The sequence below is a fragment of the Dermacentor albipictus genome, chromosome 9 (assembly GCF_038994185.2).
Source record: "Dermacentor albipictus isolate Rhodes 1998 colony chromosome 9, USDA_Dalb.pri_finalv2, whole genome shotgun sequence".
In the NCBI taxonomy this organism is placed as follows: Eukaryota; Metazoa; Arthropoda; class Arachnida; order Ixodida; family Ixodidae; genus Dermacentor; species Dermacentor albipictus.
The window spans coordinates 19128477-19153591 of record NC_091829.1 but is presented as its reverse complement, the minus strand read 5'-3'; the positions used below and the strand labels follow the sequence as shown (position 1 = coordinate 19153591).

Here is a 25115-nt window from a genome sequence, read left to right as displayed (position 1 = left end):
ACACATATCTTGCCAACATTTCCAATAGTACCAAGTGTAATCACTCAATCAGTCAATGAATCCATCGGCCCCTTTTGCTCTCTCGGCGCGTCCAGCGTCAACTCGACCTATGGACGCTTCCCAGGTAGTTCAGTTGCAGCGAAGCTAACGAGCAACAAACATCTCGTACCCCAACTTCTGTTGCCCCGCTTTTTGCTGTTCACGGTATAGCGAGTCAGCGGCAAGCTATAATTTGCGGAGGCGTGCATCTTAGCTTGCAACTACGTTCTCGTTTAAGAATCTTCTCCCTTTGTTTACGTGTTTTTCTATCGCGCGATCATTACGTCCCGTTCTCTTACCCCGCTTGCGTCGTCGGCGACGCTGTCTCGTCTGACCCTACATGGATGGTATCAGGTTGCGCGAAACAAAAACGCTGACGTGTTTGATTTCTGCAGTTGTTCATATCGGGACAGAGAAAAGGAACGGTTGTTTGTTTCTAGCGGAAGCGCTCGCCGCGCCACCGCCGGGGCCCAGCTTGTTTTAGACCTGCTTCGGCACGAAGTCCTCGGCGCGTTGTAGCGAGACTCCAATTACAGGCTTTGAGTTGCCAACTGGTCTTCACGGATCGAATGTCTTTTTACCGTCCAAAAAAAAAAGAGCCTCCGTGTATAGTTCGTCCCCCCGAGCTTGTTTTGTCACGCTGCTTCCTGCACCCATTTTTTTTTTCTCGTTGCTCTGTCTCCCCCCACCCCACCCCCCTTTTTTCCTTTCTTCCTTCTTTTCTATTAATTTTTTTTTCATATCGTCATCTTCGCTTTCGAAAGTGACGCGGTACAAGCATTGTGCTCTTTCTCGGCTCCGAGGACCCTTATCTTGTTCACTTCGAGAGCCTCGGAATCGATCTTTTGTTCGTGAAAGAGCCAAGCTTGAGAGTGGCGCTCTTTGAAAACGGGAAGGAAGCGTTGATCGACGTAAGGGGGGGGGGGGGGGGGTCTTAGATAACTGATGTAAGAAAACCCGGGGGGGGGGAGTAGGGGGGCGAGAGAACTAGAAATATGAAGCCACGTGACTGACTGATTGTAGTGCGCCGAAGGTTTCGGGCTCAGCAGCCGAGCTTCGCGATAGGTTGCCCGTGGAAAAATCTATTGTGGCCGGCAACAAGGTGAGAGAAAAAAAATAGTGAGGCGCGGAAGAACGCCGCGATGTAAGTCGGAACGACGAGGTAGTGCAACCGTGGACTACTTTTTTAGAGATATAACTTTGTGAACAACTTGGAGGTGGCCGGAAAGGACAGGGGAAAGGATCGTCGTCCAAGTCGCTCCGCTGCTCTTCAAAAGCTCGAAGTATTGAAGACCAAGGGAAAAGAAACAGAAGTTGAAGGTGGCTAGCGTGATAACGAAATCTCTTTGCGTTGCGGAGAATCGTCATGTGACACCAGATCTACAACTGCGAAATTGCCAATGTCCGTGTTGGAATGTCGTGTTTGTCCTTTTTTATTTTTTAAAGCCTTGTGACGTCATTACCGATTCTCAAAGGCTTTGCGACTTATTTTACAATAAAATCTCCGCACTTTTGTGTGTTAGAGTGACTCTTCCACGATTCGATGCGTTGTTTTGTTATTTACAGCACATTTCACTCCAGTTCCGGATCATCTAACCTTAGTGCCGCTCAGGTTTTGACACTGTAGTCTTTTTTATTTATTTATACTTACTTTTTGAAACAATACTGTGGACAGAGTTGCCTAACCGGACAGGATGTAGGATAAGTACAGTCAAGAGAAAACAGTAACAAATCATTACAGTGGTAGTTAACAGTTATGAAGTTCGGGGTAATGGAATTGTTCGCGGCGAGAATGAACATGTTGGATGATTTAGGTCTTACAAATAGAGGTTTGACGTAACCTCTATGTTTGTGGTGGTTCACTGATACATTTGACTGAGTAACTTGCTGTACTTCATGTGATTTGACGTAATTGTCGATGTAATTTCCTGCACTACTCTATAACGTACGCGTCCAAATATGCTCACTTTGTTGACTGTCTTGTTACCATATCGTTGCGGACCACCCACATTTTCTATTGCCCGCCACTGCTAGTCACTGCCACAACTCCAATATTTATCCAGCTCTTACACGTTGTGCACAACATGGTTCATAAAATTTGATTTACGGGATCGAAAGTTGGTGTTTTCAAGGGAACGCTGCGGTAGATGCTTTACGTTCAACATGAAGCAGGCGATGAGTACCATGTTGAACGCCCTCTGTCTTTTGCGTTTTTTAGCTTATTGCCGTGTTCTTTTTTACTGATCAATCAATCAATCAATCAATCAATCAATCAATCAATCAATCAATCAATCAATCAATCGCCTTCGTTGGCAGTTTCGGCATGTTCAGAGTGTACTTCACCGAAGAAGTCTCAGGCAGTTCCGTTGCAGGAAAACTATGCTCAGACATCTGCCAATGTTTTCCTCATGAAGTTAACTATAAGATTTCGTGGGGCAACAGCTTATCCTCGAGTATGAACACATGGCTGCAACCTTTACGGCGGTTTCAAGGTTTGCGCCCCACAGGCAAAGGTTGCCTGTGCGCGTGACACATGTTACGTTTTTGCGTAGTGTGCGCAAAATGGCGTGTTTCAACAGCGGCAATCATTACTGCCGCATTCTTCTCAATATGCAAACGGGTCATAATTCCCGGCAACCAGCGTTGATAGCTTTTGATGTGCGTAGAAAATTAATTATTTAGGTGGTAACAATGCTTTTTTCCTTCGTTCTATTGTTTTATTTTACTTTTTTTATTTTTACGCAGGCAAGTCAGTTTTGCGCAAGTGGAATGGTGTCGGTTCTAGAACACGCAGCAAAGTGCCTAAATAAATGTTTTTAGGTGGGCTAGACGTATTTCAACTGCGAACCGTACACAATAAATGCAAGCTGCAATTCTGAAAAAAACAATCACAAAAGCAGAAAAATTTTACCTCCGTTCTCGTTTCCTGTGTCCTTTTCTGCAGCAACTTTTCGAGGAAGCCTATCAATACGGTGAGCTTCCTCCATCTTTCTATCAGGGCCACACAACCTTAATAACAAAAAGCACTGATGATGAAACAATAAAGAGAGTAAACGGTTATAGGCCGATATCATTATGTAACGTGGATTACAAAATATTTGCAAAAATACTGACAAATAGATTGCAGACAGTCATTACTAAATTAGTAGGTGATCATCAAACATGCGGAATTCGAGGCCGCTCTATACAGACAAATGTTCATATCGCACGTTCAGTCCTTGAGTGCATTGAGGGTAGTACGGATCAAGTAGCTCTTCTCCAGATTGACCTCGCCAAAGCCTTTGATAAGGTTCAACACGAATTTTTATTCCAACTACTGCGGCATCTTCAGTTAGGGGATGTATTATACAATGGTATAACACTTTGTTATAAACACTGCACTACAAAGTTAATTGTGAACCGTACCCTCTCAGATATAATACAACTGGAGTCATCCGTTCGTCAAGGTTGTCCGCTCTCGCCTTTACTCTTCGCCATATACTTAGAACCGCTTTGCTTAAGCGTGCTTTGTGACTCGAGCATTAAAGGATATATGTATGCCGATGAGGAAATTAAAGTGCTAGCTTATGCAGATGACATTGCCTTCTTTTGCGTCGATAAGCCAAGCATTACCAAGGCAATAAACGCTACCCTGCGTTTCTGTGAGACTGCAGGAGCTACTGTAAATTTTGACAAAAGTAGAGGCTTTTGGCTAGGCATGTGGGCGCTCACTCCCTCTGTATTCGCGAATATTCATTGGAATCAGTCTCCGTTGTGATATCTTGGAGTACCTCTCGATAACTTCCGTGATAGTGGACCTCATTGGGCGTCCACGATAACCACTATCCGTAGAAAGGTGACAACCTGGCAAGGACGTGATCTCTCCATTTTTGCGAGAGCTAAGGCATGCAATACATTTCTCGCTTCTAAGCTTCTTTATGTTCTGCAGGTCTTGCGCTGCTCACGTGTCCATGTCCAGGCATTTCATAGAATATTTGCATGTTTTATTTGGCATTCATCATGGGAAGCCATGAGAAGGGACAACCTTTTTCTCCCGCTTGAAAAGGGAGGCCTGGGTCTTGTGCATTTGTTTGTACGACAATTGGTCATGCGCTTATTTTACCTTAAAAATGTCCGTCATCCATTCCTTCTCGCAGTTAATCGAGCACGTCTTGAGTCACACCTCCCTTTTCTTTTTGTCACGACAAACATTGCTCAAGTACTACCGTTATGGGGCTTCTTAAAGGAACTTGTCGACACTATTTCATTCTTAAAAGCCAGATTCAACCTTGAATATTTGTTTACCGTTAATCGCACGTCGCTAAATGCAGCACTTATAGATAACCTTTTCCCTGAACCGCTGTACCGAAAGCCGTATCTGTCTCTATTTGGTCAAGATGTTCTTTGCCGTGTCCGTAGAATGTGCATTGCGCCAGCAGCGAAAACGTTTTTCTTTAAGCTGCACACCTCCACACTGCCAGTTAAAACGTGGCTTCAGGAAAAAGGACTTTATGTACCCTGGAATACAAATTGTAGGCTTTGCAATCAACCCGAGACCATAGAACATTGCATTATACTTTGTCGTGACGCATTTCTTTTTTGGGACATTTTACAAAGAACTATCAAAAAAGACTTTCCTCTGACATGTTATGGTATCCGGTTCCTTCCTTTCAAAAAGACAGCGAGTAATACACCATATGATTTGTTTATGTTATTAGGACTTTATTCATTATGGAGAAGTCGAATGATCGACAGACATGCCGAGCCACCTCGTTCGACAAGGTCTATCTTCCGAGACGAGACTGCTCAAGTCCGGAGTGTGGTGGCTACATATGATCCCGTCCCTGAATGGATTTCGCGTCTGGACGCTTGTGTTTGTTTACCAGAATTTTGAACTGTCATTGGACTGTATACTTTCTGTGAATTTGTTTCTCTTGTATGATCATATGTGATGTAACTGTATCGGTTTGACAGTAACGATAATTCCATGCAATAAAGAAAAAAAATTCAGCAGAGTGGCGCCGTGGAAGCGTGCTGGGCCCATAACCCAGAGGTCCGTGGATCGAAACCACGCTCTGCTAAGATTTTTTTATGTTTATTTTCTTTCTTTTTTTTGCATGTTGTCGTCCTTATGGTCAAGCTATATCGTTAATTATTAGGCTAAGGCGACAGCGTCGGTAAGCGCGTGAGCGCGAGCGCGGAGCTCGTGTGTCATGGTACTCTTTTTCTGTTCCGATTTGTTTAATCGGGAGAGTTGTCGCAAGGCGTACAAAACTTATCAAACGGCCAGTGATTTTGCGCATCTCTAAGGGTAGTGATGTAGCGCATATGTTGTCTGTTGTCCGGTGTGTGTAGCCGATTGGGAACATTATAGGCCAGCCTGCACTGCAAGACGCGTCACTCAAAAGGGTTTTCAATGACCATTCATCATCGTCATCATCATCATCCGTCACTACAGTTTTGGCTCCGTTTACATCTTCCCCAGTGCACAGTAGCAGACTGGAGCACACCAGATTAGCTGTATATAAAATCTGTATGTCTAATGTGCTATGCTAAGCCTATGCTAAACCTATGCTAAACCTATGCTTCCTATGCCACGCAGGGCTTCTTACAGCAATGCGGACTCGCGCTCGTAGCGTCGCTAAATCGATGGGTTCACCCGAACAGACGTCGCCACTTGGAAACAGGCCTAAGTTTATTGCAGGTAGTCTCCAGACCAATCGAGATCGGCTAGCGACGAGTAAACGTCCGGGTAGTCGGGGTAGCCCGCGGCGAACAACGGGGCTCCGGGAAGGTAGCTGGCTGCTGCGTCTGGTACCAGGTACCCGGCGCCGACGTAAGGTGACGCCCAGGGTAGTGGAGCGTAGGGTAGGCTGCGATGAGGCGATTTATAAGTGGTCCGAAAATATTTGTTTAGAAAACACTGTTAGTCAAGGGGGACGAGGAGGGAGGCGTAATAACGTTTGTTTCGCTGCCATATATCACCAGCTCAAGGTTGTATTCACTTTTGACTCTTAGCAGAAAATGGGATATTCTGGTTAGACTGGGGCATAGTTTGGGAGCAGGCTGTAAATGCCCACATCCCGAAAAATTGTCCTCGCTAAGCCAGTGCCTTTTAATACGTTAGCATTAGGAGTGCGAAGGCGGTGGGAAAAATATCGTATTTATGCGAAGTGTGGGAAGCCGGTCACGGGATACAGATAGGGAGGGTGTTGGGAGAGCTTAGAAGAGCATTCGCGTGTATGTGTGTGTATGTATAGGCATAAATATATATAGCGCAACTGGCGGTGGTCTGCTCTGGATTGCCGTCATTTTCACTTCGTTCTTCGAAGAGGCAGCATGTATGAAGAGTCAGATCGTGAACAACACTTTGCAATGTGGTGAACGCGGCTGAAATCATAGAAGCGGGGCCTGAAAAAGGTTCGACTTAATGATGCTAACGCATCGCTCTCGCATTTACCGCAAAATGCGAGAAAATTTCGAGAGAATCTGGAGTTGAACTGTTTCTGTTTCTTCTATTTTATTGGGTGGGGGCGGGGGTGCAATACTTAAACGAGTATCTGGCACAATATTCGAATTTTAATAAGGTCTACACCTCATTCCTTGGACGTAAAAGGAAGGCAGTTAGCAACTATGAATCTTGGAAATTTTTAAAAATATTTTCATTTGATAATAAAGTTGGTTTTGAAATAACTCGACCTGGGGTCATCGACATTATTCTTATGTCATTACACAGCGAAAAGTTCATTCACGTAGTGTAGGCTGTGTACGACGACGTTGCCCATAAAAAAAAAAGAAAAAAAAAGAAAAAAAAGATTTCATTTACCTCTCTTAATTCAACCTTAGCAGGACCGCAAGATTTGGTCCAACTATCAGAGAAATTTTAATTAACGAATGGTGGCAAAATTGAACAAAATCAACTTTTTTTTTTTTCACTGCTTGAAGCAGCCTGCATGAGCTCAGAGATCGGGCTGCGTATGTTGTCAAAAGACAGCGCACTCACCGCCCGATGTAGGAATGTACGAAGGGTGCAAGCGAATCCTCATATTAGCTAAAGTTGAAGCTCAAGTATCTCAAGTTAGCTGCAACTGAATGTTCACACCATCAGCTAAACTGAGGCTCACGGCGAGGGCTAGGTGCTTTTTTTTTTTTCAGGGATTTGAGGACCGTACTTTGCCATCCCGTCTAAGCTTAAAAAATTCCCATTTATTGTCCCCAGTCCAAGGCGAACCTATCGCTTTGCAAGCGGAATTTAGACATAGCCGCGTATGCGTAAGGTTGAGAACTGCTGTAAGGGCCGTCTGATTCGTCGACCACGGCGTACCTGTATGAAGGCGAGTAAAATCCGCGGTAGTACGGTGACGCGCCCACGTAGTCTGCGTGCGCCAGTGCCGGTAGGGGTACAGGAGCTCCTCCGCTTACGACCACGGGGTAGCCCGAGTAGCCCGGTTCAGCGGGGTACACCGCGGTGGGGTAGGCGGCGGCAGGGTGCACGGCGCCCACTCCGTAAGGCAGGATGGCCATAGCCGCGACGGGGTAGTCGTGCGTCCACACCCGGTACGTGTTGTCCTTCACGTCCAGCGCGATGGTCGCCGTTTTCTGCGTGCGTAGGGGGAGGTGAGCGATGCTGTTCATTCACGCTTGCTTTTTCGTGTTTTTTCTTAAAAGCTGATTCGGGGTGGCATCAAGTATGGCAGAGACGAAAGTGAATGGAAGGGCAAGCAAAGGGAGTAAGCTGGCGTATTTCTTGGGAACTTGTGAAGCAGTCCGTTTGACCTTGGAGTATACGTTTCACCTGGTTTACTTGGCCGCAAGAGTGGCAACTTGTTGGGAGGGCAGAAAGACGCGAGAACACGTAAAGAATTTGCCGGAGAGGAACGAACTTTGTCGCTTCCTCATCGGCTGTCTATCAGGGTAGCTCGTCAGCCCGGATGCGCCCCAAGACCGCTCGCATGATATTTTAACCTCTGGAAATGGCGAGGCGTTCTCATCTGTCATAATGCGAAGAAATATTTGAATGCAGAGATAAGAGGAAGGGCTCACTGCCAAGTATCAGTGGATTGCAATTTAATCAGCTTGCGGGTGAATGTCGTGGCCGCCCTATTTTTCACGTGGAAGCTGCACTCTTCTCTAGCTGCTAGATACGTCGACACATTCTAGAGTGCTCTCTGAAGCTAGCTTTTGAGTTGCTCGACGATAACGCGACTGACTCCAAATAGAGATATCGTCTGCGTACAGCGGCATGTTATCACGCTACATCAGAAAAAGATAAAGAAAAGACGCACAAAAAGAAAAGAAGAAAGCATACATCGCCTGAAAAAGTAGGACACGTTTGAATCCACTCACATCGCAGATGGCAGCCGAAGAAGCGAGAAGTGAAGCGTACTGTCACCGCGATGTGTATGGCAGCCTGTACACACTCCGGCTTGCGCGCGCGCTTGTTAAAAGCGACAGAAAGGCGCCAACCCGCGAAGTGCGACAGCCAATCAGCAGGCGTGCACATGGCTGCGCTATTCGGCCTACAAGGGAAGCATGATTCGCGTTACTGAAAGGAAATGCGTACGTCAGGCGCTGCAATGACATTATTGTTGCCGTGACAAGCTTTTTTTTTTGCTTGATCACGTTAACCCTGTAATGCCCAAGCACAGTTCCACATCAAGGAACATTAGATTGACCTTTATTTCTGGCCCTGCACCCTGCATAGTGCATTTGTACAAAAAGAAGTAATTAAAGTAAATAAATAAGTAAGTGAGTAAATGGTGATTAAGCTATAACCTAATCAGTAGAGTAATATTTCAGTAATTGGCTTGCTGAATCAACCACTAATAAGAGGAGGGAAGGGTTGGAACACTCGCTTTCCGCTATTAGAACACCACAACGGCTAAACACCATTCCGCGTAAAGAAAAGTTGGAATGTTATTTCGTAATTAGCATAGTAATCGTTGCTGCAGGCAACTGAAACTTCAGTTTAGCATGTCAGAAGCGGTACTGTTGGCTTTTCCTTTAGGTTTCCCGTGCTTCAATCGCCAGTATGAGGTGTCGAAGTTAGCGTATATCCAAAATTGATTCGTTAGGCTTTCTGAGGACAACAGCAAACTCTGGGTGACGGAAAGTCAAATTGTATCGAGCGTTTAGCTTGACTGTTAGCTAATCTTGGGCTGCTTTCCATTGCCCATCCTGTTTTTTCAGTAAATTCTAGCCGTCTCATTTTCGGGATAGGGATAAAGAAGCAGGTCGTTGGCAATGTGGCCTTTTAAATGAAAGTGGTATTGTTTTCGTATACTCTAAATTCGCGTTTATGAGTTCATGCTCACGGTAAAATTCTGCAGATAGTCGTTCTACTATCTTAAAGGGTAAAATTGTCCTCCACTGGAATCGCAGCACAAAGCTGCAAAATAAACCCGTACCGGTTTCTCAGACCAAAAGCCTCACAGTTGAAGAAAAAGTCCACCCTGGTCCGGGGTGAGTTTCTGTAGAATGGAGTACTCATCTCGATCCCTAGTTCCAGTCATAAAAGGATAAGGGCATCTCATCCGTTCACTTCTTTCATTACCGTCTTTGCTTAGTTTCAGCTAGCGTTCTACTCAATGATCACAGCCTGTTCAGTCACCGAACGCGTCAATGAAAATGACGTACGGCTTACTTCAAGGAGCCTTGTAGAGAACTGACTTGGTCGATTTAATGCACTGCTTCTTTCGGGCTATGTCGAGCCTGCCGTGACCATTATCGAAAGCTCGTTCCATGTTCGCGGCTTGCTCGTTCAGCCAGGCTTGTGTGGTCACTCTCGACTAAAGGACCCTTCTCGCGAAATTAAATAGTAACGTTTGTGCTCAACGCGTCTCTTTCGCTTTCTCAGAAGCTGGCTTGGCTTGGGTTGGCTTGTGATTTTGTCTCGCGGACTCACCCTCTTGACGCGGAAGAGTTCCGGGTGGCGCCTCTGCCACGAGACGTCGATGAAGTCGTTCTTCTCGATGTGCAACTCCTGGTTGCCGCTGCTCCCGTCGCCGAGCGCGTTGAGGTTCTTGATCACACCGTTGGTGGTGTCCTTGCCGACGCCCTCGTAGTGCCTGACCCCGGAGCTGGACTCTTCCGGCGGGTCGGAGTCCGCGACCTTGGAACGCGCGGCGTCGGCTCCATTCTGGCATCCGACCAGGGTCGCGACCAACAGCGCCAGCAGTCTGGCCCGTACGAACATCGTCGTTTTGCGCCTGATACAAATGGGACGCGTCGTTTTGCTTCGACTCGCTTTTTGCTATATATATGTCGCCGGATGGCTGCTAAGCAAAACTCTCATCCGTTGAAATACTGTTGTGCCTATAATGTCTGTGGCGGGCTAACTGCGCTAAAAAAAGACAATTTACGCAAGAAGTTGACGCGCGCTGTACCTACATTTACAGGCTGAGCTTTCATGCACAGCACCATCTAAACGAACTTTATACTAACGAAGTTAAGTACGCATTTTTTGCTGTGTTCTCTATGCTTCGACCTTGTAGAAGCGTGGCATGTATAAAAATAATGAAGGAAGGTACATTGACACGAAAAGAAAATGTCACTGGTTAATAAATAGTGGTGTTTTACTTATCAATATCGCGATCTCATTATTGAGCCACACCGTAGTGTATGGGGCTGCGGAATAATTTTGACTACCTGGGCTTCTTTACCTTGCACTTAAGTCAGTACACGAGCGTGTCTGCGTTTCGCCTCCTATCGCAATGCGGCCACCGTGGCCGAAGTCGAACCCAAGACTTCGAGCTCCACAGGGCAACGACATAACCGAGCTACCACGGTGGGTAAGTCCTGCAGTTGGAACGTGGGCCCGCTGCATTTCCTATGGTCATCCTTCCGAAATAGGTCCCGAGTGGCGTCAAAGAAAATTAATGACACTGCTCCCATTTACTTATAATTTACCTTCTTGTAAATAAAGAACATAGTGCAGTTCTATAAGCTTAGAACAAGGTCGACAGAACGAGCCAAATATAGAAGAACGCTTCGAACTCGTGTGACGTATATAAATGTACTCCGACAACTTTTTAACTAGTGCTTCCGGCGTAAATCTTATAGTGTAATGTGCGGAAATTTATTGTTCTGTTTAAAGGCTCAAAAAGGAAAAAGAAAAATAGAAAAACTACTTGTTTTAGGAGCATTTCTTTTTATTTGTGTACGCCCTGAAGGCGTAGCATGTGGTAAGACAAACACGCATGGGCGCACTTTCGAACAGGTCAGACAAGTAAAGTCTGCGGACACTATGAGTATGACGTCACCACATTACGATTTCACGGTGCTATAAAGCCTCTTACGAAGAAACGTAGACCGTCCATTAAAATAAAAAAAAGACAGCTTACCTTGGAAAGCGGCGGGGCCCCTCTTATTTCGTGGTGCGCGATGCTACTGTTTCCAAGAGCCGACAAAAACAAACAAACTGACAAACAAAAACAAAAACTTTCGGGGATTGCACTATTGTGATAGGTGTCGCGCCTGCGCGCATGCGTACTCCAGGTCCGGTTCGCTGCAGTAAGGCGGCGCTTCGTGCCCCTGAACACTAAAGCCTGTTGAACTTTGTAAGGTAGTGACACCCTCCTCCTCCACCTTCACTCCTCGTCTCTCATCTCTTTCACGCTCCCTCCTCAACCATGGCGCCGCCTACACTGCTCGAGCGTAGCAACGGAGCCAACATGCACTCCTCGCCGCTCCGTAGACGCTTCTCGAGCAAAAATGGCGCTAATGCACGGCGCGAGGGCCCACGTGATGCTATTGGGCCAATAGCGACGCGGCGTCGGCCTCGGCCAGAGCGCGCGAGGAGGAGGCGGCATTCTTTAAAGCGTGGCACTACTTTACGAAGTTTAAGGCGCTTTACTGAACACTATTGATGGTGGCAAGCCTCGCCGTTATGGCGCGAGGACGGGAGGGTTGCCTGCACTGCCCGATGCCATATCGCGCCGCGACCAAACTGTTGGGGCCGTGAAAACGTTCGACGTTCTGTGCAGCTTGCATCAGTGTTAGTTCTCCATGGGTTTGTGTTCCAACCCGTGGGAGTCACGTTTCTTTGTGTACCTTTGCGGCCGCGTCAATTTTGGCTATAGGAAAGAACGCAAGGGGAGCGGAGAAGAACATACGACTTTTTGCATATCTGTTGAAGTCACTAAGATCATGTCCGGAAAAAAAAAATATGTTACAAGTAAGTTCGCATTTGCTTTTCAACTTCCCAAATAAAGCAGTCAGCCTGCCAAACTTTATTTCTTTTCTCAAAATCAGAGTTGTTGGCAGCCCTTTTGCTACTCTGAAGGCCTGCTTGCTACGGCAGGAGCTAACTAGATCTGCCGTCTTTTGAGAATAAATCTAACGCGAACCATCTCGGGGCCATTGTTTGGAACCAGACCGGGCTTCCCGCCAAGCCCGCACCCTGAAAACCGTGTTTGCGAACACAATACCGCACTCGTGATAAGTGTCTTTCTTTCTTTTACTTTCTTTTTATTTTTTAGTTCCAGCTTCGAGACATGCGTGCCTGCACAATTGTTTGTTAGGCTTCAGCGACTTCTGCGCTGTTCCGTTAATAAGAGGGCGCTTGTCTACCGAGTTACGCACACCACTTCGATGAGTGCAGTCGAATTAGGCCAGAAAACCAGACGCGTGGCGCTTGCCCACATTTGTGGAAGACAGCTGAGACACTCCGGAAGCGTGACAGAGCTCGGAAATCGGATGCTCGCGGGTACGAGCGTCTTTTGTTTCATCGCCCGCTCTTTTGTACGACTGTTTTCTATGTTCCTACAGACTCCACGCTAAAGTATCGTATTTTGTGTAGCTGTGCTCAGAGTTGGACGTATTCAGCCTTGTTGCGTTGAAGCAGATGCCAAAATAATGTTAACTTAATTGGAGATTCTTCGGCTGTAGCTATAGTAATTAGAAATCGCCACTCCTTACTTTCCTGACTTAGTATCCGAAAGATCGGGCCATGTTTGATGACAGCTTACTGAGCAGTGTCAGACCTTGCTCAGTAATAGTTACCCTCCGCGGTCGCTCTTTGGCTATGGAATTCTGTTGCTAGCGTATAGTTGTGGGTTCGAATCCCGACCTTGAAGCCCGCACTTAAAGGGGGGGGGGGGGAGGCAAATGCTCAAACACTAGCGTACGTAGTTCAGGTGCACGTTAAGGAACCCCAGGACCTCGAAATTAATTCGGAGCCTGTACGGCATCACCCACAGACCCAGAGTTGCTTTGGGACATGGAACCCTGTGAATCAATGAATGCTATTAACTGGATATTCTCGAATATCTTGAGTTGCAATTTTTGTTGGAAACTTCGTTACTACCCGTTTTAGATTGGTGTTATGGGTGCGAATTTCGGTTGTGGGGTCGCAGGAGTCTGTTTCGCTGGAGCTCTGATTGTATAAATTAATGTTTCATTGTAACCTCCTCAGTCAGGAGGAGACTCCTCTGACAACATCCTCGCGCTCTTCGTGAGGAAAGAAAACGAAAAACAAAGACTCACTTTCACGAAAATACTGCGCAGCATGCGGAATCGAGAAGAGCAGTTAAGGCTTGCTTGTTGGTACATGACGAGATAAGCGAGTCAACCATTAAATAGACGCCGACAAGACAGTACAAGACGCGCTGACGTCACCGGCTGCAACGTTGTGTGTGAAGTCGAATCAGGTTCACCTTCATTTTCTGAACTGACGAGCCGTGTTTATTCGCAGAACAAATGGCGGGAAGATTTGGAGACCGTAACCAAACTGTGTAGTCTGAGTGATAATGTTTACTGGTCCCTTCATGTTCAGGGCTTTGGGTACAGTACAGTCACGTTAACACGAGGCTTGTCGACGAAGCGCACAGTTTGATCACGTAAGGGAGCTCCTTGTGTCTCGAAGAGCATCACACTGTTCTCCTCGGGGTGTGGCTTAAGGAATGGTCCCGGCACGTAGAGCGTGATCTGAGGACCGGTGACGGGCCAGTAGCGACCCAGGTTGATGCCGTTGACAAAAGCCACGCCCTTGGTCCAGTTTGTAGGGTCCAAGAATGTGTCCAATGGCTGCTGACCTTCGGGCAGCTTGAATACTCCGTGGAAAAACCCTGGAACCCCGCCCTTGTCTTCCTTTTGGAGTAACGGCTGAAATCTGCTGATGTCTTCAGCTGTCGTCAAAGGAACTGCCTCGACGGCCCAGTTCTTCAGTGGCACGTAGTTGAGCTTTGCAGATTTGAACCCCTGGATACATGAAAAGAGGCAGATGCAAGATAATATAGTTCACTATGGGTAGGTGCATAGCTCATTTCAGGTGATGTTAAGAGGGGACTATTGCTCAAACCTCGCAAAGGAAAATTTCAAGCATAAATAGAAGAAGTATTCTGTCGAATGAAACCAAAATCAAATGGTTAGGTTTATCAACCTAGCTACCAGGTATTAAAGATTGTCACGTTTTTTTCTGATGTTTACCTTGAAAATAATCCAAATAACACAGTTTTATTGGTGTGGCTGTTCGCTATATAATTGTGGCGTTTTTAGCGTAGCATTTTGAAGAATAACAGCTTTGATGTTCGCCATTAAGCAGTGCCGTTTTATCGTCGCATCTTCCTTGATTTGCAATGCCAGCTGCTTCACTGCCGCACGGTATTTAAAGAAAAATCGTTTACATTGTGTCTTTCTTGACGTTTACCTTTGGGTTGGCGAACGTCTTGCTGTGCGCCTCTCTGCCCATGTTCTCGACGAGGATGGAAAGGGTCTGGTTTATCCCCGCTGGCACGTAGTTCTGGATCTTGACCACCTGCCCGCTCACCGCGAAGCTGTAGAAGACCGACACCTCTCCGCCTTTGCCGTACACGTACGCCCGGTCCGACAGTCCTTCGAGCTGCAGCCACGCCTTGGCGGCAGTCGCGAATGTCACAGTCGTCGAGTATAACACGAAGCCGAATGCCTGTCCCAAATTCTCGAAGGACAAGGGCTCCGCGGACTCCTTCCTCTTCAGCCAGTTCTGTCCGCGGAAGTGAGCCATCACATCGTCGAGTGATACGTACTTGTCCAGGGCTACGGGGCCGATTTCCATCTTTCTCGACGGACCCGGTGGATCATCCTTTGGCACTTGCAAATGCTGCGGAAAAACAGCGCAGACGGTAACAGAAGCATTGTGTGAAATCGTTTTCATCTGCAGCGTTCATCTGTACTCATGCCGCGCAGTGTGCTTGCTCAAACTTTATACAAGCTTGACATTCTTGAGCAGTCGCAAATATTCGCATGCGGTATTATTGACGGATGTATAAATTTTTTCACCGTTGATTCGTGTGCCACGACGCAATAACGTTAATTTGTCCTCCCCTCCTATACTGCTTTCTCTCTTTCTCTCTCTCTCTGTTTTGTTTTCGTTTTCCTCCCCAGCGAAGGTAGGGCTAACGTACGTTATTTAGACAAAAGTCCTGACCTTCCTTTCCTGCTTCTTTCTTTTTAACTATGCGTTCTAAGTTGCACTTCTGTGTTGAATCGGCTCGTTTCACCTTGTGGACTATGTTTTAACGCGTCCCGACTCTTATTTACATTTCTCTCATTTATTTATTTTACAGTCACTTAATACATGTGCATATTCTTTTAGAGCTCATATTTTTATATCACTTCTGCAGCTTAACGACCGTGCTGGATGAGACGACACTTGAGAAACTCGCAGAGGCACCAGTGCCGCATTTTCTTTGAGGCAACGTTGAGAAACGTGCTTCAACGTCCGCTAAAATGGTGTCCCGCTACCACTTCCTAGGCAAACTTTGTGTTCCAGGGTCTCTCACAAGTGGTTGAACAGGCATATGTAAACCATAAACCCCGCAGCAGATGCCGCTGCAGACGCTGACGTTCGTTATCGTTTAGCTGTCATCCTTTTGAACTACTAAATAATACGAATTCACATTCCCAAAGTTTGCTGCGACTTACTACGACGATGTGACGCCACATTGTAGGCCACCATTTTCCCCACTTATCTATCTCTCTTTCCAGGTAGATAAGTTTATGTGAAATACTCCGAAGCCATCTAACAGTCTTAACGTGGCCATGTACGTATTAAAATTTACCGCATATTGGATACACCGGCATGAGCACAAACCCTGCCAGCGACATCTTCGGGCACCGGTTCAACCAGAGCATGCATGACTACTACTAGCAACGATCGACTATGTTATACTTAGCAGCTATGTGTAGCAATGCCGGCAGAGACGTGATCGCCGCAAACGTATTAAATTTTACTTCGATAACACTAATGCAACTTGAATGCATTTCTTCGTGGTTGCGCACAACGTAACATCATGTTTCCTCCGGCGTAGACGATCACCTTGGTATTCCTTAAACTGTTAAACACCAATACGTATACACATAGGCTTAAGATCTCTAATAATAGTCCATTACTCATCCATAACTACATCGTATTGTGCACAGGGACACCGGTAATAGAATGTAAGCTCGAAGATGTAAGCTCGTCACCGAGATCTACTTCGGTTATATTACGCGTCACTGTTCGCGCTGACCAAAGTTGTGGATCCAAACCAGCTATAGCCCCACCAGAGTACATGTTGCATATATGTATATGTACGGTGCTGATGGCGCGTCGGATGTCGTAGTAAAGAGCGTTCGGGTCGCCGGCTTCACTCAGCGGAGCTTCGTAGTCGTAGCTGGTTACCACAGGGCGCTTCTCACGACTACCGGCCGTGAAGCCGAAATTCGTTCCGCCGTGGAACATGTACAGAGACACGGAGGCGTTCATCGCCATCAGGGTCTTCAAAGTCTGCAGCACTGTCTGCGGTGCCACGACCTTGTGCGGCCAGCCCCAACAGTCGGTGTTGCCCGTGTAGTACTCGCTGATTACCAGCGGCCCTGGTTCGACCTACGGCGTGGGAAAAAAAGAAAGGATGGCGTGGCGTTCTGCAGTATTCGTTCCATCCAGAATACTCTAGACAGATTACAGGCTCTGCAAGAGCGTGATGAAAGATCAACTTCACATCGTGAACATCGTGATCGTGAACGGAAGTTGTGATGAAAAAGTGAAAGATGGCGGCATAAGAAGCAGGCAAATCGCTGCACAGAGAGCATTCATATATCCAAAAGCCGTCTGCGGAGTGCGCAAGGTGGGTTAGTTAAGGAAGTATTTCTAACCTGCGAACCTGTAGGACGAGCTACGTAGGGCACTCCGTCAGGTACGGGAATGACCGGACCTCGGAACACGTAGTGACAGTAAAGAACAACGCTTATGTGCATTTGGCTACTCGTTACGAAATTATCTGCAAATACGTTCCACTGTTTGCTTGAATTGCGTAAAGAAGCAGACACACTGAAGTGAGCTTTTAGAGGAGTTTCTTCATCAGCCCTTCCCCAGTGATCATCCATCGCCCACCGGCGATGAAAAATGCGTTGGCTACTACGCACGCAAATATCGTGCCTGATTCCATGAGTACTAACCGGTTTGTTGGGCTACGGAAAAAAGAAAAATTCCTTTTTAGAGCGCAGCTCTTCGCGCCCGTTCCTCCGACGAGCGTCGGCGTCATCGGCGGCGTAACCGAGCGAACGAGCACAGCGAAAGATGAAAGAGCGAACGCGGAGCGGGATATGAAAGACGAGAGCCGCAAACGGCGGGGACCAATGACAGCTGCCCCTTCAGTGACGTACGCGCGGGAAACGGGTGTTATGCGAACCCACCCAACCGCTCGATGCATACTCATAACTGGTTTCAGCCTGACCGCTCGTTTCGTACTATCGTCTGGTCGCGTCAGCTCTCGCTCGCGCTTGTTTGGTTAGCTTGGTTTGGTCTCGTTTGCGCTTGTTTCGACTGTCATGGTCGTCCATTGTTTTGTCATCAGATTATTCGCGTGACGCGAATTGTGAAGTACTCTCTGGAAGCCACGGGGCACCAGCGATTACAGTGGAAGCTTCGACGCGTCACGCGTAGAAGCCGACGCGCTTGACCCGCAGACCAGATTTTCGACGATCGCCGACTCTGCAACGTGTCTCTCTCGAAATCATTGCATCAATATATGACGAAATGAAAATAGGTGTAGAGCTGCGCTCAAATTTCGCATGGGGGAGTATCGTTATAGTCGGCGATATTTTTTTTTCTTTTTTTTTCCCCACGCACACCCACCCGTCCCCTCGTACGGCTGGGTGTGCGTGGATGAGGAGGAGGGGTGGGGGACTTTGCCACCGAAAAACGCGCGACCGAAGTTTTTGCAGGGTGACAAACACACTGTCGCCACAGAACGGGTAAAGGTATACTATTTGATGGCAATTCAACCTAGCCCTCGGGATAAGGAGCGGGAGGCGAAAGCCACCACGCCACCGCCATGGCTGCGATGCTCACCTGTGCAGAAGCTACAGTAGCGGCCACAACAGCTGGAATTTCCGTCGGTGTCATGTACGCGGTGACGAGGATGTCGCGCACCTTGTCGCAGTCGTAGTAGGACTTCGTTGCGGGGTTGCCTCGGAAAAAGACCATGTCCCGGCCAAGCCGCACCTGCAGCATGGTGAGCAGGTGCTCCATGTACAGGTGGTCGCACGCGCCGATGACGCCGTACAGGTGCTCGACTTGGACGGCGATGACAGGTCCCGCCTTGTTGTACGTGTGCGGGCTCAAGACGGCGCAGAGCTTCGTAATCCATCTGCTGCCGGCAATGAAAAAAATGGCCAGGCTTAGCTTGGTTAAGCCAAGAATGCGATGCATATTGCGCGAGTTGGGGCACAGCTTTTCCTCCGGCTGTCGTGACGTCACGTCACGTGGTTGTGCTAAAGGTCAATGGTAGCTGCCCGGCCGCGCCCAAGGGCTGAACTGAGTGATTGCAATATGCAACGCATAAAAATAGAAGCTACTTAATAAAAAACATAGCAAACTTAAAAGAGAATAGACCCACATATGAGACGCGCAGCAATGAACAAAGGCTCATACCCTCAATGGTGGCTGCCCGGCCGCGCCCAAGGGCTGAACTGAGTGATTGCAATATGCAACGCATAAAAAAAAGCATTTTTCCACCTTGATTTCTGAACCAAACTAGGTTACCACAGGAACTACGATCTGAGTACCATAGGAACTGTCGTAGTAGTCACAAATAGGTTTGCGTGAATTTGGCTTTGAAATATGTATTATCTATGCAAGAAGAGTACATTTAGAGAGGACGCTCCAATAGGCACGAAAGTGTTTCCTTATACCAAGAAGTCTGTGACGGTGACTTATTCACTGAATGATACACAGCCTGGAAAACACTCCAGCAAGATCATGATTGAGCAATTGTCAACACTGCCTCCGGACGTAGGCATGCAGGGTTGTCACACACGTCCCTAAAAGATATAAATAAAGTAACGCATTCATTTTTTATTCATCCAGTGTTCTACTGAGCGTGATATGTTGTGTCACTATTCTCCCTGTCTACGCAAATTTGTTTCCTTTGCCAAGTGACAAGGAGTAGACGGTGCCACCGTAAAGGCGCCAACCTCTCCTAATATTCGTTTCAATTAAAAAAAAAAGTATTCATTTGAGCCACTAAGAGTCAATGTCTGTAGAGATAAGAAAGCAGCCGAAAAGGCAGATGAAGCCAATTCGAGAATAATACTCGTCTGATACCATCTCATACCTTGTAGTGTTTACAGGCAGGGGCACCAGGGAGTGTCTCGCTGCGCAATCTGGAGGCTCCCGCAATTCAACGAGAATTAGGTGGGACGACACTATTAAAATAGCATGTTGATGTTGGGCCATATATATCTGCAAACAGATATCGGATAGGATTGCGGATGGAATCACGGCGCCGTCTCGATAACGAGTGATGCTAATCCTGACGGACTAGGCCGAGCAACCGTCGTCTTCCTTTAAATAATGTGCGCTTATATTCAATATCCGATTGTACTTGAGATGCTCGTTTTCTTGCCATCGATTTTTCGGCAAGGGAATCTTCGCTTTAAGCCACCGTGAAGTGCAAGAAATAAGCGGACTCTTCGTCATTTCAACAGTCAAGCGACACAGTCAAGCGCGGATTGCTAACCTGTCCAAGTGGTGCAGGAATTCGCTGTCCAGGACGCGGTACTTCATGTTGGGTTGCTCTCTGTGAAGCCAGTACGGCAGGCCGCCGTTGTCCCGATCTCCCGAGATGTACGGTCCTGGTCGCACTATGGCAAGAAGGTCTTGCTCTTTCACTTGCTTCAGGAACGCGTCCAGGTCGTACATGTCCTGAAGTCGAAGCGTCGTTAACAAGAAACTGAGCAGAGAAAGCGAAAGCGTTATCTACCTGTTTTCTTTCTGCGTGAAACCGTATTTATTGCAACCAGTTGGTTCCTCACATACACACGTCAATGTGTTGCGATGTTATTACTCTCGATGTGGCAAATGGAAAGTTGCTTTTATGTTTTTCGTTTTTTCGGTGTGCTTGCTAATGGGAAAGCATTATATGGCTCTCGAGGCGAAAAATCCGGCGTTGGCTTGACCACATGACGGCGCAGTGAGGCTACAAACCCTCGACATTTGGTATCAGTCGAACCCACTACTTTCGATGATAATTAAAGGGAAGTTAATTAAGGCTTAGTTAATTAAACTAGAGGTAATTAAGGCACTCAGAACCACGACCTTGCATTGTGCGCACCTTGTGACGAACACCCTTGGTCACGTGACGTCGCGGCGCTTCTGATGGCGCGGCCACAATGCTCTCGCATTCATCCATGTAGGGATAAGTAAGTGCACCTTGAATTTTTACTCAGGCTGTTGCTTCTAACAGCTGTCACCGCTTGCACACTTTTTAACGAGAGAGTGTTGATGGCTCCGTGCCGCAAAATATGCGATGTCGTCGTCAGACGTCGCTTGGCGAAAAATAATTCCGAACCACAACTACACAGGCCCTGCGCGTGGCGCAGATGAGTTACTGAACTAATTGAACGCCTCAAAGTAAAATACGTCAGAAAAATAATAAAGTACGACATAAACACAACCTACAGACATGATGGCTTCGGACTTTAGTTTGAATATACCAGGAAACATAATTCTGTTGCGTAGAAACTCAAATACAAACCCATTTTCCGAGGAGTGTGGCCCGCTCGTTTCTTTGGAACAACACCATCGCGCTCATCTCCGCGCAACTGTAAAAAAAGCGGTGGTTGCCGGGAAGCGTGACAAGCAGTCAGCGATCGTTCAAGCCTATCGCGTTCCACTCTTGAAGGCGAAGCATAAGCGTCCTCCAATTTTTTTTTCTTGTGCACTGAGAGGAGTCCCCGAAAGGATTGGCACGGCTGATAAAGGGCGTCTGGTAAACGCGATGTTATGGCAACAAGAGTTGAGCGTTACTTAAAATTTGCATCGTATGATCTGCTTATGATGTGTTCTATTACATGCGAAGTCAACTGTTTATTTCCTTGTCACGTGGCGTTTATGTGCTTGTTGTCATTGCGCCAGGCTTATTGTCACTGCAATGCTGTTTAATATTTGGCTCGGCTTTCAATTGTTTGTTCGTTTTTCTCATTCGTTCAGTCGTCGATTGGCTCATCCTTTCATTCAATTATTCAATGAATGGAGACAATAAACAATTTATTTAACCACTGGTTTGTTCGTTAAATGGAGTTGATTGAATCATCACCTTCAGTCATCATTGAAATTTCACCCTGCGGGATTCTCCTGAAACACGTTCAACTAGGCAGCATCTGCGGTCTGATCGGCGTCTCCATCCAAGTGACAATCAGCGGCAATGGCTGTACATTCGTCATCGACCATGAGAAGAAGCCCATTCAAGCGCACTTCGAGTAAGTAGTGACCCGGCCTTTCTACAATTCAGTTAAAGATTGTATTTATATTTTCCAATTTTATCACTGATTTGTTCTTCGGATTAAGTTTGTTTAATCATCTATTGGTCTCGCACTAAATTGACAAGATCAAGGATATCTTGTTTAGTGGCACGAAAGGCCTTAAAAGTTTATTCTCCAGGCCAGAAGCGAAAAGCTGTAGTCGGGAAAGTCACTGATTTGTCTGCGCGCGTTGTCATAAGCGCGCGTAGCGAGAACCAATAAAACCGCGCCTGTAGAACAGACTCACCTCGAAGTTGTACTGACCCGGTTCCGGTTCATGGCCGCTCCATTCAATGTAAAACGAGACGGCGTTGAGGCCCGCCATCTTGATCCGGTGCAGCCGGTCCTTCCAGTAGGCGCGCGGCACTCGGAAGTAGTGCATCTCGCCGGCAACGTACCGGAAAGGCTGCCCGTCCTTGAGGAATCGCTTGTTCTCGTGGTCGATGACGAATGTACGGCCATTGCCGCTGACTGTCACTTGGATGCAGACGCTGATCAGACCGCAGATGCTGCCGAATGGAACGTGTTTCAGGAGGATCCCACATAGTGAAGTTCGCGCACGCCTTAGTTTAGCTTCGTACCCTATAACTCGTAGTTTTTCCATGTTCAGGTCACGGTCGCGCTGTCATCGTCTCATTGCGTCATGATTGGCAAGCATGATAAAACATTCAGGTATAATGAAAATTGTCGATGTTGTATGAGAGGGCCTTCTACGTATGAGTAACTTAGTTCCAATGTATGTGCCGACGTGTAGGAGAGTAAGGACTAGCACAACAATGAAGCGCATTCGAGGCGTCCTGAGAAGGGCTGAAGCGAATACGTGGCCCGCGCTTCCTTCCAGGAGGTACGTTTCAAAGCGAAATGTCTAGCTACTTATTCTAAACGTGGTAATCGTTCTTAGACATGACTTACGATGTTCTTGCGTTAGTTTCGGGTGCACAAGGTGACTTACGATGTTCCTGCGTTACTTTCAGGTGCACGAGTATGGAGTACATTTTCTTACGCTCTTTCCCAAATGAAACAACGCGCACATTTCCTCTTTAGAGTGAAGTTTATCCGTCTTCAGGTGTCGCCCCCTAAGTGAGTTTCCTGCCAACTTGGCGTTGTCTATCCTGTCACTCCTCTGACGCGTTCAGTCGGGCACAATCATCAGGCTGTGCTGACAGGACAAAGCCAAAGTATTTGCGTCGACCTCGAAGCTTTTCGTTTGCTCGTTATTGTAGGCTTTCTTCTATCTGAACATGTGTGGACCACTCATTAGTCCATCCATTGTCCTCTCGTCGATAAAAGAAGTGGTTACATGCGTGTTAATTCACTTGCGTGACGTGCCACAACTCTCTCCTAGCAATCGTTCGGCGATATCCTGGCGGCAGGTCACGACTATTGGAATCCAGCTTCTGACCTGCCTTTAACACGCTTCTTTAAAGGAACAGTAGAGCTTGTTGAACGACTCTCTCAATACAGTTGTTTCTGATTGCATTTTGTGAGACGTGAGTGTTTGGCACACGGTATTTCTTTAAGGTTCACATGCATTGACTCTAATTCTGCCGTGTGGGGGTGTTTTGCTTTCATAACCCGCAACTGGCCAGTGCTTGTAAAATGTCGTGGCGTGTTTCTTCGCATCACTATGCAATTGTTGAATAGGCTTACATGGAGTCACTTCAGTGCTGTGAACACGTACACTTCCCTTAAAAGGAGTCTCCAATACGATTAGCTTATTAGGCACCGCCTGCACCTTCTCCTCCATAGTGCATTGATATAGCGTGATTGCGAGTAAGAAAAGCAGAATTAAATTGCAAGGCGCCTCACACAGGATAACTGACGTTGCGGTGGTGTTGTTCGTCCCATGTTTTTTTTTTTTTTTTACACGTAGTAGTTTTGGCATTGTAAGCTTGTCGCATACGAACATTTCCTGTTGCCCCTGTCAGGAGTGCAACTATCGGGTACAGACCCCGTCAAGATTCCGCATTTTATGAGTTGAGTTGAGTTGACTCGTTGTAGGCTACTGGTGGGATTAGCCTTGCAGTTGCTGCCGGCAATTGCTCCACCGTAGCGACACTTAAAATACATACACCATATAACTCAGACGAAGACCTCACAACTACAAATAGGCACTCCTAAGGCCACCATGTAGAAGCCAAATCCGTGTCCTGCAGGTAATTTAAAGGAAGGCGAGAAACCTCCTTCCCTCACAACTGGTTCCCGCGTGGGAACCACGGACTTACTTACACGCGCCAAATAGGCCTCTCATTTGGCGAAGTGTTGTGCGAGTAAAGTTTTTGGCTTTTAGTTTGTTCCCCCAGCATTTTTGTACATGCTGTGACTTACCGTAATGCCGATGTAACTAAAATGAAAACGAAAAAAAAAATAATTCCGTGGGACTGCCACCCTCTTCATTCCGGCGTCTCAGTGTCGGGACATGACATTTCCGTGCCTGCCCATGTACACGTATTGGGACGTACCGCCTTGTTCTTACCTACAGGCCGTACGTCAACGCTTGTAAAGTTCATTTCTAGTACAACGGGCCATTGACATGTTGATACTTCCATGTGTGCACTCGTTTATTCTCGTCGTCAATGCGTTCCAAACAATCTTAAGTACATCTGCAGTTTTCCATACATGGTAATACTTACACGGACCAAATAGGCCTCTCATTAGGAGAAGTGTTGTTGGAGTAAAGTTTTTGGATGGAAATACGTCAAGCGGTCATGAACCCAGTTGTCGTATTAGTTAACGAACAGATGACGTGTTCAGCTCAGCTGTAGGCTCTTTACTTTAGTAACCCTATATTTCCTATTTGTGTATTCATATCATAGCGTCAACTATTCGTCGACCTTTGTGTTCGCTTTCGTTCAAGCTGTGTGCGAAATTTTGTTGCGTATGAGTGATTTAGGGGACGCCATTTTTCACTCTTCAGCCTTGCTGATATATACCACTGGAAAACCTCGGCGCTAGTAGCAATGTAGAACAAGAAAACTCGGTGACGTATCTGTAAGACTGCGCCTGTTTGAAAGCTAACAAAGTCAATCAACTTGATGATTGAGTGTTCTTATAGAAACAGTTAATTTTGCTCCTTTCAGGGTAATTGCAGTTCATAAATTTTTTAGAAATACGGCTCTACTGGTAAGAATGTGGGCCTAACTTTCTCGTGTACCTGAGAGCCTTCTGCTTCTGTAAACTAGCATAGGAACTTTCTAACAATGTATTGTGCTATAACAATCGTGACAAGCTTTGTGCTTTCATTTTTTTGCTCTTTAGGGCGTCTTTCCTTAGTGAGCGAGAAATTACAGATGCAAAGCATCGATATGCGACCGATAGAGTTACCATGTGTA

At 46.8% G+C, this 25115-nt stretch overlaps 3 protein-coding genes across 8 annotated transcripts in view; 1 reads left to right on the top strand and 2 right to left on the bottom strand.

Moving 5' to 3' along the window:
• Nucleotides 1–25115, top strand: part of LOC139049761 (latrophilin Cirl-like) — a 1359947-nt gene that overhangs the window by 610000 nt on the left and 724832 nt on the right. The gene's annotated exons all lie outside the window — the stretch shown is intronic.
• Nucleotides 5714–11605, bottom strand: LOC135917335 (uncharacterized). The gene is made up of 4 exons (XM_065450925.2): nt 11361–11605; nt 9923–10226; nt 7343–7617; nt 5714–5891 (listed from the first exon to the last, which is right to left on the bottom strand). The coding sequence occupies exons 2-4, from the start codon at nt 10211–10213 to the stop codon at nt 5714–5716; spliced, it is 744 nt and encodes a 247-aa protein (XP_065306997.1). The 5' UTR covers nt 10214–10226; nt 11361–11605.
• Nucleotides 13705–22881, bottom strand: LOC135917334 (beta-galactosidase-like). 6 transcript variants are annotated; one of them, XM_070524778.1, is made up of 7 exons: nt 22696–22881; nt 21018–21084; nt 20001–20185; nt 18332–18632; nt 16574–16864; nt 14666–15097; nt 13705–14217 (listed from the first exon to the last, which is right to left on the bottom strand). In XM_070524778.1, exons 1-7 carry the CDS (start codon nt 22776–22778, stop codon nt 13789–13791), a joined length of 1788 nt encoding a protein of 595 aa, XP_070380879.1. In that variant the 5' UTR covers nt 22779–22881; the 3' UTR covers nt 13705–13788. The 6 variants fall into 6 exon arrangements, with proteins under 6 accessions (XP_070380879.1, XP_065306996.2, XP_070380878.1 ...); XM_065450924.2 differs by lacking the exon at nt 21018–21084 and adding an exon at nt 22031–22292 and having other exon boundaries at nt 22696–22879; XM_070524777.1 differs by lacking the exons at nt 21018–21084; nt 22696–22881 and adding exons at nt 22031–22292; nt 22365–22654.

Excerpts from the sequence above, each read along its gene's own strand:
- LOC135917335 (XM_065450925.2), bottom strand. The coding sequence starts at position 10,213 with ATGTTCGTACGGGCCAGACTGCTGGCGCTGTTGGTCGCGACCCTGGTC. Across the intron at positions 7,618-9,922 it reads AACTCTTCCGCGTCAAGAGG|AAAACGGCGACCATCGCGCT; the intron begins GTGAGTCCGCGA and ends CTACGCACGCAG. Across the intron at positions 5,892-7,342 it reads TTTTACTCGCCTTCATACAG|CCTACCCTACGCTCCACTAC; the intron begins GTACGCCGTGGT and ends GCCTCATCGCAG.
- LOC135917334 (XM_070524775.1), bottom strand. The coding sequence starts at position 22,387 with ATGGAAAAACTACGAGTTATAGGGTACGAAGCTAAACTAAGGCGTGCG. Across the intron at positions 18,633-20,000 it reads TTCCTGCACCACTTGGACAG|CAGATGGATTACGAAGCTCT; the intron begins GTTAGCAATCCG and ends CATTGCCGGCAG. Across the intron at positions 14,218-14,665 it reads AGACGTTCGCCAACCCAAAG|GGGTTCAAATCTGCAAAGCT; the intron begins GTAAACGTCAAG and ends TCATGTATCCAG.